The sequence below is a fragment of the Podarcis vaucheri genome, assembly GCF_965113315.1.
Source record: "Podarcis vaucheri genome assembly, chromosome: 3".
Lineage (NCBI taxonomy): Eukaryota > Metazoa > Chordata > Lepidosauria > Squamata > Lacertidae > Podarcis > Podarcis vaucheri.
Window position 1 is genome coordinate 96578998 of NC_138761.1, and position 16565 is coordinate 96595562.

Consider the following 16565-nt stretch of genomic DNA (forward strand, 5'->3'; position numbering starts at 1 on the left):
CACCTTCGCGGCGGCGCGCAGGAGGGCGATTGGCCGCGCCGCGCTCAGGGGCGGGGCACGGGCTCGGGCAGCGTGCGCCGATTGGCTGAGCTGCAGGCGAGCGCGGGCCTAGCAGCAGGAGAGGTTCGCTTTGTGCCAACGCCCTTTTAGCAGCAGCAGCGGCGGGAGCAGCAGCAGCAGCGCTGGTTCTGTGGCTGGAGACGGGAGCGGTTCTCTCTCGCTCTTTCTCTCTCCCCCCCTCCCTCCTCTCCTCCTCCTCCTCCTCCTCCCCACCTTCTTGATCCAGCCCCGGAGCGGAGCGAGCGCAGTCGACCCAGCAGGCGCCCGCCGGCCCGGCCTAGCGCCTCAGCGGACCCAGGTGAGAGGGCGGCGGCGGCGGCGGCCTTCGCGGCTAGGCGAGGCGCGCTTCCCGCTTCTCCCCTCCCCTCCCTCCCTCCCTCCCTCCCTGGCTGCGCCTTCCCTTGCCTAATCCCTGCCGCGTCGTCCATTTTGTGGAGGCGGCGCGGAGCTCCCGGAGTCGTCGTCGTCCCCTCCGCCGCCGCCTCCGCCATTTCGTACCGGCCCTGCAGAGCCAACCCCGGCATTTCCTGACGGACGGCGGGAAAGGAGACGGGCGGGAGCGCGGCTGAGGGCAGGGCAGGCGAGGCTGGGTGGCTGCCACCCGCGCCTCACTCGCTCCCTCCTCCGCCTGCGGGGACAAAGGCAGTGCGGAGCCGCCGCCGCCGCCTTTTCCCTTTGCCTCCGTGGGAGGGGGAGGGGGGAATCGGTCCTTCTCTCGCTTCTCCCCCAACCCAGCACATTTTTATTATCCAGGAAAATCGGCCGCCTTTTATCTCCCTCCCCCCCCCAAAAAGGTTCGACACTCCTTTCTCCTTCCTTTTTGTTTTTTTGCACACCGTCCTCCTCCAACGCCAAGCGAATCGCCCCGGGCTTCTCCGCATTCACTCTCTTTCTTTTCTCCCATCTTCCTTCCCACCCCAGTCCCGCCTGCCAGGCATTGCTTAGGGATCTGCTCCTGAGAAGAGTTGCTCGCCCTCTTCTTCTCCCCCTGCACCTTGTGCCTTTTCTCTCCCTCTCTCTGCTCTTTTTTCCCTCCTCCCCTTACTCGCCATTCACAAGTCCAGGTTGTAGGTCACCTATGGTGCCACTTCCATTCTCCTCTTCTTAGTCTGCTTTCTTACAAACACTGCATTGGGTTTGTGGGTGGGTGATTTTAGATGTAACGTTTGGATTCTCTCCCCCCTCCCTTAAATGGAATCTTTTTTGTGTCTTGCGTCTTTAAAAAACACAAACCAGTCTCTAGTGCCCAACTCCAGCATCACACACCTTGGATCTGTATGCCACACTACTCCTGACCGCCATTTCCAAAGGCCTGGCATTTCCTGTCCCCAAGGTGCTGGAAATCTCTTAGGTAGGGAGGGCCTAATCACCTGTTCTGAACATGAGTGCTTCTTCCACTTATGTTATCTCGACAGGCCCTGTTAGTGTTCCCTGGTTGACAGAAATGTTTTGGGAATGGTACATCTTTTTGTCAGCTTGGTTTGAGTTGAGGCTTTTAGTGACTGTTTCTCAATGGCCTTTGTTTAAGTTGCTCTGTCTCTTGTGGTTTGGATTTCCTAAATCTATAGGAGCTTTTTGTATGGCTGGTAACTCTGTTCTTTAGGAGTACTGTACAGGTTTCAGAATATTCGTCTCTTCCTGTTCCAGGTTTTGAGGTGCCTTCTGACTTTGTGAAAGGCCCTGCTGTTCCTTCCCCCCTACTAAATCAGTTGCCTTGCTGCTTATACCATTGCTGGCCAACATGGAAAAGACCGAGATGATTCAGAAAGCCAAGCTGGCTGAGCAGGCAGAGCGTTATGATGATATGGCTACCTGCATGAAGGCAGTGACAGAGCAAGGTGCTGAATTATCCAATGAAGAACGCAATCTTCTCTCTGTGGCGTACAAGAATGTGGTTGGGGGAAGACGCTCTGCTTGGCGAGTGATCTCTAGCATTGAGCAGAAAACTGACGGAAATGACAAGAAGATGCAGCTTGTCAAGGACTACCGAGAGAAAGTGGAGTCTGAACTTAAGTCCATCTGCACTACAGTTCTGGTGAGTTTGTTAAGCATACTTCACCTTTTTATTTATAGCTGACTTACCTCAGGCTTCGAGGCCTAGGAGTGGGATGAATTGCATTTTGTGAGATGTAGATTTAAAATGTAAGATGTTGAATTTAAATATAATATTTTGCCATACCTTGCCAGGAACAGTGAACGTACGTAAACAAATGTTGACTAAAGTGAATTTACTGCAAAAGTGGGTTTCCACTGACAGCTACTTGGAAAATGTGAGAATGGGGATTGAACTGTAAAAGCTGTTTAATCAGTAGCAATGCACTCTCATAATGCCTTGTATTAAAAAGTCTGTATTTGATGAAGTAAATAGGCTGAAAAAGCTACATATAGGTTCCCCTGGGGTTATATCTATTGCTTTGTTCATTGAAATATAGAAGCTAGTATATGCTAAATCCTAAATTCTATACGCTAAATCCTAAATTCATTGAGTAGAGGATATTCATGGAACATAGTTGGAATAAATCTCTGCTTCTAATAGTTTCACTTGCATTGCTCTTGCCTGTTTCTTCTATGGGTTCTGGCAGTAGTTTCATATTACCTACTGCAAGTGATGGAGAGCTAGCACAAGGTTATGAAGAAGAAAACACAGGTTGTCTGTTTCATAAATATGTCCAAAGCAACAGGCAATACTCTTTAGGCATTCGTATTTGGTCTTGGATTCTTTAAGTAGCTATTTTGTTTTTAATAAATCATGGTAAATTGACATGCCAAAGCTAGAATACAGTTTTTAACTGACCCACCAGAGTCTTCTGTGTTGCTGATAACTGTAGTAGTAATACTTGCTTTCTCTAAATTCATATTTTTGTTGTTACAAATCTGCAGTCATTTGATACATTTATTTAAAGTAATTTTTATATCTATCTGCAGGTAGGCTAGGATAATTAGAATTCGTTTGAAGTTTTTCTCCCATTTACTTTATGCCACCTAAATTTTGATTTGGATTGGGTTAAGGAGGTTGGCAACCAGTGAAGAACAAATGTCCTCTGGTACTTTGTTTCTGTCTGCAAAAAAGTGTTTCTCTGATCCTTAGGGCACCATCTCAACTCCTAGTGCATATTTATTTTGTAGGAAACATTGTACATGTTTGCTTCTAACATTTAATTCCTTTCACCAAAGGGGGGCTTTTTGAGTCTGTAAAATAAAAGACAGCATTGTATACTATGCAGCAAAGCACTTTTGAAGTTATGGGGAGTTTTCAATGAAAAGTAAAAGATCTCATTAGGCTAGCCCAAGCCCTTGGGTGTGTCTAAAGTAGCTCTTTGGATCCTAGCCACTGTCCTTAGTCATCTCTTTTGCATACCAGCAGTACAGAAATGCTCTTTGATTTCAAGCTTGAACTTTCTGGTCGAATATATGGCTATTTGGGGTGGGGTAAAGTGACAATGAATGATTCTAATCTTTCAAAAAAAACCACTGCACTATTTTTGGTTATTTTTAACACAATTATTTTGCTACAAATGTAGACATTTATATTGGTGTTTCCTTTTGAACCCTGCACATCCTATTCCATATAAAATTGTTATATTTGAATTGTCAATATTTCCCTAAATATGTAGTAGTGCAAGAAGTATTCTAAATTTTGTTGGCCCATGGTCTAGCTCTACTCTAAACTTCGCTTGAGCAGTGAACTGTTGGAAAGCTGTGTAAACTAATGATATGTAACAAATAAATTGTGACAAATTGGTTGATACTTGGAAAACACAAGAAAAATCAGTAAGCAGTCATTTGTTACACATCTTAGAATTGAAGAGTGAAACTGATTATAATGGAACAGATTGTGTGTCAATAGGACTTGCTGATCGGAAGGTCGGCGGTTCAAATCCCTGCAATGGGATGAGCTCTCGTTGCTCGGTCCCTGCTCCTGCCAACCTAGCAGTTTGAAAGCACATCAAAGTGCAAGTAGATAAATAGGTACCGCTCTGGTGGGAAGGTAAACGGCGTTTCTGTGCGCTGCTCTGGTTTTGCCAGAAGCGGCTTAGTCATGCTGGTCACATGACCCGGAAGCTGTACGCCGGCTCCCTTGGCCAGTAAAGCGAGATGAGCGCCGCAACCCCAGAGTTGTCCACGACTGGACTCTAACCTTTAACAGTTCATTAAATGCTTAGTCATGTTTAGGGACCTTCAAAAACTAGTTTAATACTGCCTTCAGTTTGCCAACAATATGTATAGTTGATGCTAGATTCATAAAAATGTATATATGTTTACCCGGCAGTACATAGAAAGCTTGCTAAGTCATTGTCCAATCAGCATAGTGGAAGCAAAGGACTTTCCCTAGTGAGAAACTGAACATACTTTAAGCAGTTGTGGTGACTCATGCCCATTAAATGCTGTGTTAAAACTAATTACGCAGGTGTTTGTAGGCACAGTTGCATTTTCCGACGTTACTGGACATGATTAGTTGGTCCTTTGAGCACCATGAGGTGGTGGGGAACTTAAGGCCCCAGGCCTGAATGTGGTACTCCAGGACTCAAATTTGACCGTGGGAGCCCCCACCCCCTTAGTCCAGGCCACACTCATCACTCTTTCCCTGTCTCTTCCTTGAGTACTTTTCTCTGGCTGGAGTGTGTCATTGAATTAGTAATGTCTTGCTTGTCTTGATGAACGCTGGGGAGAGGTGTGTGTCTGTCTAAAACTTTTAACTGACTGGTGTGTAGCTTACTGTACAAAGTGGCCCCACCCACCCCTGACATGTGGCCCTTAGAAGCTTCCCCATGAGGAAATGTGACCCTTTTGCTGAAGAAAGGTTCTTTGCCCCTGCCCCAAAAACAATGTTCATGTTCTGAAAACTAAAGTTTAGTGCATGGACATCTTTCCTGGGAGTCTTCTGCTCACGTGCACTTTTTCTCTCTGAGCTTTTAGATAAGGCTGCTTGCGGCAAACTATCTTAAAACATTTTTCCAAGCATGATGATAGGAAAGTACCTCATTTGCAGCAGTGAACTGTGTATATACCCCTGTATCATGACCAATAGCTGCAGACTGCAGTCCTCAGTTGGGCATGTATTGTGGAATTTAGGCAGGTAAGTAGAAATGGTCTGTTAAAGAGTAGACAGGAAAAGGAAAGCAGACAGCTGCTTCATATTTTAACTAGGTGGATTTTAAAAAGTTAAGAAGATACTATGTCTTGGTAACTAAGGGAATTCATTCCAACCAAGGTTGGGCACTTTTAAGTGATTATTTTGAGGGAATTGAGCATGCCCATAGGTGAAATCTGTGCAGCTTAAAATGTTCTGCTTTATATTTCATATTTAACAATCATATTTTGTTGATCATTTCTAGTTTTGCTAGTCTTCTAAGTTCTGTGCTGAAATGTCAATCAATAGCAAAACATTTTGACATTCTACCAGAAAACCAGAGATTCCAAACAAAGTCTTACTGGTGGGAGAAATGAGTTCATATATTTTGCAGAACAAAATGCTATCAGTTTCCATTCAAATGAGCAATGCTAAAAAGGGTAGCAGCACTTGTGAATGGCTTGGATTCTTCTATCTTTTTTTTACATAAAATCTGGATACAGTAGAACTTCTAGTTATGTACGGGCCTCCTTATGAACGCTTCAGGTAACAAGCTCCATTAACCCAGAAGTAGATGCTCCTTGTTGCGGACTTCGCCCTGTGATGCAAGCGGAAGTCGTGCGGCAGCGGGAGGCCCCATCAGTGAAAGTGTGCCTCATGTTAAGAAAAGTTTCAGGTTAAGAACAGACCTCCAGAATGAATTTAGTTCATAACTGGAGGTACCACTGTACTTGAATATCATAAGCTTTTTAAGTCCGGTTCCGCAATGCATTCAACAAGCAGGAATGCCTAGTATCTATGTACCATTTTCAGATGTCAGAGACTAATGTAGTAACAGTTATTTTAATTGAATTAGGATGTTTATGGAATAAAAGGATGTTCCCAGGCCTGTTGGTTAAAACTGAACACTGATAAATTGTATTTCTGAGAATCAGTGAGGGCTTAAATATACCAGGGCTTTTTAATTTTTAATATGGTTACTTCATGAAGAAACCTTCAATATCTCACCTTTTCACTGTTGTAGCAGTCCTTATGATGTCATACAACAACATAAAACGACAGAATAAATGATTACTGAATAAACCAATTTAATATTTGTGTATGTTCATCTCCTCATAACATGAATTCTCTAGGTGATACGCAACAGAAATATATGTATGCAGAAATATAGTTTAATATAATATAGAAATATAGTTTAATATAATAAAACACACAAGTATAGCAGGTAGAAACAGCTTAAAACTAGGGATCAGTATTGGGCCATTGCTACTAATGTATTGTTGGAGTTGGTTAAAAATAGTTTAGGAATAAATCTATGCAGTGTGCGCACAGAGGTACTGATTAGGAAAGGAATTTTGATGTACGCTAGTATTGTAATGAACTGAAATGCTATGACAGATTTAAACAGCCTTATGCTAACCATTTTGTGATAGGTGGAAAAGGGAGAGAATGCCTTTCTGATTTTACTAAATAAAATTAGTTTTGTCTCATGACCTTCAACAGCTATTTGGAGGTTTAAGCCTTGGTGCATGAGTAGAACACTGCATGTGCCTTTTAAGACCATTGCCGTTATTGATAGGTTGGCTATCTCCTTTTTAAAAAAAACAACAAAAAAACCTGTATTAGTGTCCTAGTTAGAGCTTGGTGTTACAGTTTAGTAACTAAGAAATGATCAATTTACATGCGTTAGTAGAAGGCACAAATCACTCCCTGGTAACAGAGAAGACTGTCAACCACTGGATAGATTACCACTGAGACTGAATGCAGGATTGTAACATACTTCAGTACTTTTTTTTTACTTACCATCCAGTTGTAGTCCACTGACTTCCTAATGCTTTCCAAATCAAGAAGCTTAGTGCTAAGAACCAGAGTACAATTCTGAATGCCAAAAGCATTCTTCATAGCTGAATTAAAGTGCAACATACTATTATTTCTTCTCCAACCTCTCCAAAGTGTTTTTATGGATTTCTGTAGTGGGGACCTATTAGTTCATTAAACAAAAGCTTAAAATATGTATTTAAACACTGCTACATCAGAAAACATAGCAAAGTAGTTTACAACATTAAAAAGGTGGAAACCATACAATGGAAGCATTAAAACATATCTCACAATATCTTTCAAAATGATAATAATTTATTATATAGGGTTGCATGTAGACATGCTGAGGTCAGAAGTATTCAACAAGTTGGGAGTAGCAGTAGCAGTAAGTAATTGGATTGGGGGGGGGAATACTTCGAAATTCACTTGAAATATAATCGTATTAACAATTTTGAAATATATAGTACAGTGGTACCTCGCAAGACGAACGCCTCGCAAGACGGAAAACCCGCTAGACAAAAGGGTTTTCCGTTTTGGAGGCGCTTCGCAAGACGAATTTCCCTATGGGCTTGCTTCGCAAGACGACAGCCCATAGGGAAATATCCGGGACAGCGGGGAAGCGCAGCGTGTCTTCCCCACTGTCCTCGGACCTCCTCCGAAGCCGGGCGGTGGGGCGGGAACGCCTCTTCCCGCCGCTGCCGGGCTTCGGAACGCTGCTCCGAAGCCGGGAGGCGGGGCGGGAACACCTTCTGAAGGCGGGCGGGGGGCGAAAGTCTTTGTCCCCCCTGCCTGCCTTCCCAGGGGCTTTTAAATCGCCCCGGACAGCGGAGAAGTTTTTAAAAATGCTGGGGGTGGGAAGAAAAGCCCTTGTTCCCCCCCCCCAGCCTTCAGAAGAGGTCCGGGGACAGACTGTCCCCGGACCTGGTCTGAAGGCGGTTTCCCTAGGAACGCATTAATTGATTTTCAATGCATTCCTATGGGAAACCGTGCATCGCAAGACGAAAAACTCGCAAGACGAAGAGACTTGCGGAACGAATTAATTTCGTCTTGCGAGGCACCACTGTATGGCAGTAGGAACATGTGTGCATCAGATCCACAGGTGAGCCAAAATTGCCACAGAATGCAGTAACAGGTGCAGAATTTGACTTCTTTCAAACAAAAGTAGTTTCTAGTTCTTATGGCTGAATATATGTTTAAGATATGATTGTGTAAGCTATGATTGCTGAAATTTCAGGTGCCATAGAAATTACTTGATAAATCCCACACCAGCCATCATAACAAGTGATCTTGTTCCTCACTCAGACAGTTGGCCAAGTGCAGAATATTAAGTTGTGTTAAGAGTACACATGTGGCCCTGATTAGTTAAACCTTAGGTGTGTTCCTAAGCATATTTGCTTGGAAACAAGTTCCATTGAAATGGACTTCTTTTCAAGTGAGAGTATTTGAGATTCAGCTTCGTACCTCTACTGCTGGAGCACTTAAATGTTTGAGGTTAGTTCAGTTTCGCAAGCTGATTCATTTTTGCAATCTGATTCATTGGGCTTGAGAGTTTCTCACAAGGATGATTAATGTCATGTGTTTTTGGAGCAATTAAATATGTGCTGGTACTAATTTAGTATATTCTAGCTTACAATAGAGAAGGGAGTTGACTATGCACACCGCTCACATTACAGTATTAGTATTTTATTTTTATTATTAAATTTGTACACCATTTATCAGATCACAGGGCGGTTCACAACATAAAAATACAAAACGAAAGGACAAAAGACCTAATAAAAACAAACCAATAGCATGCCCCCCAACAAGGACATTTAAAAGGCCATAGAATGTTAATCAACCGAAAAGGTATGCTTATAGAGAAACATTTTTGCAACAGAGAGCCACTGTAGAAAAGGCCCATTCTTGAGTTGCCATATGCTTCAGCTGAAATAAACTTTGCTACTTGTTGAGGATTCAAAGAGAAAGTGAGGAATAGATTAGATCAGGAAGTATATTACAATAAACCATAGTCCATAAAATTGACTAGTTGATTTTACATGCAGAAAAGAGTTGACCCTAGCTATTAATTGCTACTATAGGCTTACTGTACTTGAGGTTAACATTTGGCTACTAGCTGTCTTTACCATCTCCTGCTGACATTCAGTCCTTGTTACCTGTCTGTGTGATGCATGTTTGATTAACCCACACTTTCCGCACAAAAGTGTTAGATGTTGCATCTGGTTAGACAACAACGAGACATTGATTATAAATCAGAGGGGTAAGTATAGAATTGGAATAACTATGCATATATCTTCTGTGGATGTACCTCCATCACTGAAGCTGGAGCAAACAATTGGTATAGACTGAGTTGTCACTTCCCTTTTAGATTGAAGGGCTGAGTAGACTACTAGGCAGTGTAGGCCAGTCTGAACTCTTAACCTGTCTCCAGGTAGGGCTGGGCAAACTCTTGTCTGAAACCCCAGAGAGCTGTTGACAGTGTAGACAATACTGAGCCTGGTCTGATTCAGTGTAAGGCTGTGTTCTATGCTCTTAGCTCTGTGAGGGAGTGTAAATTACATTTCCCAGAATTCTTTTTTAATGAGAATGGCAATAGCTCAGTGGCAGAGTGTCTGCTGTGTATGCAGTAGGCCCCAGGTTCAATTCTTGGCGTCTCCATGTTGGGAAAGACTTCTGCCTGAAATCCTGAGCGGTGGCTGCCAGTCAGTTTAGACAATGCTGAGCTAGATGGACCCAATGATCTGACTTGGTATAATGCAATTTCCTTTGTTCCTATGAAATGTGTTATTACAGGATATACAATATTAAATGGCATCTTCGTCATTTAAAAACAAAATGAGTTGAAAAACCACCTGCATTTCATTAGGTGACTTGGGGTGATAACCACGGAGCACAGTCTTTAGCAGAATGGCACTATTAGTCATTTTGCAAGTGCATAAATTTGACTATAAGTTATAATTGCTAAAATAACAATTATAGTAGCTCTGCATGTAGAACTTAGGTCTAACCTCTTTGCAAAAAGCCCCATCCATGTTGGTACAGCTGGGCTAAAATGGTAGTCTGTAGGCTATACTGAGAATGACTCCTTCCTCTTTTGCCTGAACAAATGGTTTATGCTATATTATTACCAGACAACATCTTGCTGTGTGCATTAGTCACACCATTCAGATAAAGTAGTAAAGAATACATTCTGAAAGAAAGATATGGTATGTCTTTAATTCTAATAAATATATGAACTGTAGAACAGAAGATTTATTAACAGTAGATTGCATTTAATGATATTGGTACTATATATTTTCATAGAAAAGCAGGCATTGAATGCAAACAATATTTTCAAAACTTTCATCTAAACATCAAAGGGAAAGATGACTGTATTGAGAAATAAAATTGCTCTCTACTTTCTGAAGCTTAAAGGATCTTTGTGCAGCTCTTCAGAAACTCAGAGCAGCTTAAAGAGTCCGAAGACATTACCTGTTCTTAGGCTTACTTTCTAAAAGGCATGAGACAAAATGAAGAGGCGTGGATGTTGGAAAGCAAACTCAAGCCCCCTAGAGTTCTTTGTTCTTCCAGCTGGAATGGAAGCAGTTCATGGAGGGGAGGAGCTAAAAGTTACTAGTCTCAACAGAGCTGATAACAGTGTCTGCTTCCATTCTCCCTCTGCTGTAGCATGATAATACTAGTCTCTTGGCAGTTAACAGTGGAACTTAATGACATTTTAGAGCAATTCCATTTAAGAGGGGAAAGTTTATTCCCTGCTTTTGTCCGATTCCTTGAAAGCTTTGATACATATTCAAAATCAAAACATTTTGTGCATAGGGTGTGAGTCATTTAATAATGAGTCCTGTCAGCCCAATACAAGGACTTCTGCTCTCCTCCCCTGTGCATCCCTGAAACTAACTCTGTGTGTGTGTCAGGAGCACCCCTGGAACAGCATGTGGGGGCAAGAGAAGCAAGGATTGTTCATCTGGTAAGCTGAAATGCTTGTGCTGATCAGAAGAGTGCAACACTGAATTTCTCCCCTAGTGGCAAATTAAGCATGGTATGAAAATACCATGTTGCTAGCAAATGTTTGACACTGGTGTCTTGTAGGGAAAATAGGTCTTCTATTTCAAGTCTCTAGACTCTAGGATTATCTTGCTGGTCACACTTATGGCTGGTAAAAATATAAGTGTGTTCTTTCAAGTTAGTTTCAAAATATGTATCTGCCTCAAGTTCTTTTAACTTGCCTAGGTGTGTCTAGTTCTGACCATGCTGCTTCGTTACCCAGCATGTTGATTAGCCTAAAAATTGGCTGTCCAGTGACAGACGTCTGATACCAAAGAAGGTTCACAAACTTTAGTATCTGCGGAGGATGTTAACCAGAACTTTAGCATGACTGTTTAAGACTTTCTCTCGTAGACATACAAGGCTAATAGCCAAAGGTTCCAACTGGCTATTCTTTCTCATAATTGGATATGGTGTGCATACAGTTGGACTGTGGGTGACTTGTCAGGGCTTCAGACATCAACTTACTATTTACTAATCAAAAGCAGAAGTGACTTTAAATCTGCTAGAACAGCTGAATTAGATTATTCTCCACTGTGAGGAAATAGAAATCAGCTTAGTGGGAGGGGGGCGGGGAGAGCGACTGTGTGATGTATCATAGTGATCCTTTATGTAGGGGTGGCTTTAGCTAAAGTTTATGCTTCAGCCATAATTTAAATGCATATTATTGGCAAAAAATAGTTACCGTATTTTTCGCTCTATAAGACGCACCAGACCACAAGACGCACCTAGTTTTTGGAGGAGGAAAACAAGAAAAAAAATATTCTGAATCTCAGAAGCCAGAACAGCAAGAGGGATCGCTGCACAGTGAAAGCAGCGATCCCTCTTGCTGTTCTGGCTTCTGGGATAGCTGTACAGCCTGCATTCGCTCCATAAGACGCACACACATTTCCCCTTACTTTTCAGGAGGGAAAAAGTGAGTCTTATAGAGCAAAAAATACGGTAATTGAATCTGTACATTCCAATTCAAAAAACCCTCATTAAACAGATCTGTGACTAAATCAGCACAATTTTTTTAGCATGGCACATAAGGCAATAATTTCTATTTGAAAAATAAACCATTTGAGCATTGAACTATTTGAACTATATTGAATTGCTTGTGCAGTAAGATGATTGGCTGAAGCTGCTAAATACTTAAAAAGTAATCGTGGAGTGTCTGGATGGAATCATTACTTTGGGCAACTGTCACAGGTATAAGACAATCAAATGAACTGTGGCTGTGTTGTTGGCAGTGGTTTGCTGCAGAGGTGATGGGTGTAGCTTTTATATTCAGTGCAGCACTTAGTGTGCTTTAAAAAGCTATTGCTTCAATTTTTAATGCAACACTTGGGTATTTATTTTGAGAAGGAATTAATCAAAAGTGGAAACAGTGGAGAAATAACTAGGAATAGTACTATGGCCAAAAAAAAAATCACACTCCCTATACTTTATTTGTAAAACCTGTTTTTCTTGCGAGCTGTTGATTATGAATTTTTCTTTCGTAAGCAGCCTCTTATGTCAGAAAGTGATGTATCTCATAGTGAAAGAATGGGGTATTGGGCATGTGACCACAATTCCTAAAGGTTTGCTTCATACTTGACTCAGTTTTTACTCCAAAAAGTAAATCTAATTTTGGTTACAACACTTCAATCCTTCATTTGTGTTTCCCATCCTGAAAGGCAGTCTCGGGGGACCAACAGTGCCACTTCTTAAATTGAAACACCATTTCTCTTGCTACAGGGTCTTTATCTACTTAGTGCATAATATATAAAAATGGCATTTTAGCAATCATTCACATTGTGTCGGAACACACATCTGTGGTAGTATTTATGGCCTTACTATTGAAATTACTTAAAATTCCCCCCCCCCTCTTTCGTTAGGAGTTGCTGGACAAGTACTTAATAGCTAATGCAACTAACCCAGAGAGCAAGGTGTTCTATCTGAAGATGAAGGGAGACTACTTTCGATACCTGGCAGAGGTTGCCAGCGGAGATGACAGAAAACGTGAGTACCATATTAATTTAAGCCTCTGCTTTACAGTAAAGGTATATCTAGTCTTATAAATAATAGTTACATGTTGTGTGTGAAGATAATGTTAAGAACCTGCTAGTTTGTTTCATAATCCCCTTTGCCTTGCTTTTTCTTAACAGAAACAATAGAAAATTCACAGGCGGCTTATCAGGAGGCATTTGACATCAGCAAGAAAGAGATGCAACCCACGCATCCAATTCGTTTAGGCTTAGCGCTTAACTTTTCCGTATTTTACTATGAGATCCTCAACAACCCAGAGCTGGCTTGCACATTGGCAAAGACGGTAAGTTGACTTTGGGTGTGTGTGGGAAAATTAGTTTGAATAAGGGAGCAGGACTCCTTAACCACATTTGCTTATCTTCTTGGATACTGAAGTTGTATATATGGGTGTGTTCACTTTACCTATTCTTCATTCAGGGGACTGCGAGTATGATCTTGCTTCTACTTCCTCCTTGTGGCATTCTGTCGCCTGATAGAGCATGCAGAATAATTTTAACAGTGAAAGCTATGAACAGGCACATCATTGATGGCTGGTCTTAAAACATTTTTGTTTTGAGAGGCTAATGTTATTGTCTTAGAAGGGTTTCATTTCTAGGCCCACTTTGGGAAATAAGCACCTTTAGTCACAGTAGAACATGAGCAGAGTGAACATAATTTACCGTATTTTTTGCACCATAACACTCACTTTTTTCCTCCTAAAAAGTAAGGGGAAATGTCTGTGCGTGTTATGGAGGGAATGCCTATGGGTGGCATGCCTACGGATTTTCCTCCTCTAAAAACTACATGCGTGTTATGGTCGGGTGCGTGTTATAGAGCGAAAAATACGGTAGGTTTGATCTAAAGTGGCATCGTTACAATATTCCCCCATATTGCATTATTGTTCTCCAAAGGAAAGCCTACATCCATGTATACTCCTCTGAAGAGTTGAATGTTTGAACACAACCACAGATGTATAACCCCAAGTTAAATACCAGCCCACAGAAAACCTAAATTGCTGTACATTAAACTTGTAGTAGGAAATGTTCACTGAGTACCAACTTCTCTTGCTTCTGAAATGTCTTCCAGAATAGGCTTTGTACAATGACTATGCTGATAATCAAATCTTGTTTATCCTATATCAAAGCAATTTATGTAAAAAAGAAACAGCCTAAACTTCTGAAGGAATACCTCATCTGATGGCTTGTTTTTAAAACATATCTACTTTGGGGGGTTCTTTTGCCTAAAGCGTAAGAATAATCTGAATGTCTTTCCTAGGCTTTTGATGAAGCCATTGCAGAACTTGATACGCTGAATGAAGACTCGTACAAAGACAGCACTCTCATCATGCAGTTGCTTAGAGACAACCTCACAGTAAGATGTGCCTGGTCTTTCTACAGTCATTGTGCTTAGACTTTGGGTTCCCAAATAGTGTCAGCTAGGTTTTTGTAGTAGTACTCCTGCTGCATTTATTAAAAGGGAGTGGTGAGCTGGGGTTGTGATGTATGTAAAACTGAGAATAAATACCGCTTGCTTCTAAAAATATTGCTCATTACTAAATTGGAGATTGTACATCTAGGCTTGATAGACTTAACAGATATATTTAGAAATATAATAAGGTGCAAGTAAAACTACTGCTTTTCATGTAGTTTACCAGATGAGGCAGGTCACTGATTATACTTTTGTGCCAGGCTGCTAATGAGAATGGTGTTGCAAGTGAACCATACCTGATTATGGCTGTTCTTCTTTCCAGTTATGGACATCAGACAGCGCAGGAGAAGAATGCGATGCTGCAGAAGGTGCAGAAAACTAAACTGCATATGGAGTGTCATTCCCCTTCTCAAGAAACCTTTTTACACGTCTCATTCCTTATAGCTCCACTTGGATTTCCTATAGCAAAGAGAAGCCATCCATGTGTATGGAAATCAATTTATAGTCTTTTCACACTGCAGCTTTGGGAAAACTCCATTCCTTGATTTGTGTTTTGTCCTGGCCTTCCTGGTGTGCGTTTACTGCTGTAGAAAAGTATTAATACTGGCTTAATTTCCATATAAACATAAGTAACTTCCAAACACTTATGTAGCGGACTAAAGTTTCTGGTATTTAAAAAGAAATCTGAACCAGTTCCTGCAAGCAACTGTGGTGGTTTTTTTTTTTGTTTTGGTTTTTTTTTTTTTTGGTATTACAGTGATGAAATGAAAATGTAGTTAATGCAACTAAAGAGTGTTCAACACAGTTCAATTCTCCACATTCCCTTTTTATTCTGCAGGGGTTTCTTGGTGATTTGACTTTCCCGTGCTACTGTGTATTCGTTTCTGTAGGATCTGGGGTGTCTTGGGCCAAATGGGAAGCATGGCAGAGTGGCTTCCTATATGTGTGTACAGCAGGAGCTACTGAGTGTTTTAAATACAGGGATTCTTCTTACTCTTCAGTTGCTGCTGTTCAACTGCTATCCCCTCCCAATAAAATTTCACTTACACTCCTGCCTTTGTAGTTCTGGTATTCACTTGATTATGTACTAGAAGCAGCATGTTACTGCCAGAATACAGGGAGTGCCTTTTTGGCAGACTAAATTGCATGTCATTTCTTAACACTGGAATGGGGGTGGGGGGGAAGAGGTCATATGTCCGAGTATAAAACTTTTCCATGCAGATTTGTGCACATGTATGAAGGTGTCAAGTTCGTCCAGTGATTGTTCCTTAGATAGATGGACCACTATTGTGTGTTGCTAATCATTGATTGTAGTCCCAAAAAAGCCTTGTGAAAATGTTAATGCCCTATGTAACAAAATAACATTAAATAAAATTACATTTTATAAACCACTAAACTGTTGCGCTTTGTAACATTTGCATGCAGCTTCGTCTAGGAATAAATCCCATCTAAACTTGTTCTACTATGCTGTAACGGAACAGTTTTCAAACCTGTAATGCTTGCATCGTGTGTGTGTGTGATTGTGGGCGTGTGTGCACTTCTCTGATGCATTGCATGAAGTGAGATGATGTTCTGCATTCACTAAAGTTTTTAACATATAGCATGCATTCTCATACATATGTAGTGCATTGCAATGCTACTGTTACAAGAGGTATTCATACAGGTAAATTGAAGCATTCTGAAAATACTACCTGCTTTGACAGGGGCCTCCTACCTAGAGCCACATTTAATTAGCTTTAGGAATGCTCCAGCATCAGACCCAATCCCCTGGACCCTAAATGGAAGCATTTCTAAAAGCAGCTTTTAACAGACATAAAAGGCAGAACTCAGGTCATGGGGAAAATGCTTATCCCAAGACTGTTCCGCATGCACTTGCATTTGGTGTGCTGGACCATTTACCATATAGTTTTGCCATGCTGACTGTGCAGCTGATTGGGACCTTCTTGTTGCTAGGCACTCAATTTTATTTATTAAGACTGCTAATCGGCCACCTTGCAAATACACTCAAGGTGGTGAACATATATACAGTGGTACCTCAGGTTAAGTTCTTAATTCGTTCCGGAGGTCCGTACTTAACCTAAAACTGTTCTTAACCTGAAGCACCACTTTAGCCTATGGGGCCTCCTGCTGCTGCCGCACCGCTGGAGCACGATTTCTG

The 16565-nt window shown here is 41.6% G+C and overlaps 1 protein-coding gene across 1 annotated transcript; it reads left to right on the top strand.

Annotated features, from left to right (window-relative positions):
- Positions 1-127: 127 nt before the first annotated feature.
- YWHAQ (tyrosine 3-monooxygenase/tryptophan 5-monooxygenase activation protein theta) lies at positions 128-15803 on the top strand. The gene is made up of 6 exons (XM_082215668.1): positions 128-358; positions 1708-2095; positions 12850-12973; positions 13120-13283; positions 14255-14350; positions 14730-15803. Exons 2-6 carry the CDS (start codon positions 1802-1804, stop codon positions 14787-14789), a joined length of 738 nt encoding a protein of 245 aa, XP_082071794.1. The 5' UTR covers positions 128-358; positions 1708-1801; the 3' UTR covers positions 14790-15803.
- The last annotated feature ends 762 nt before the right edge of the window (positions 15804-16565 follow it).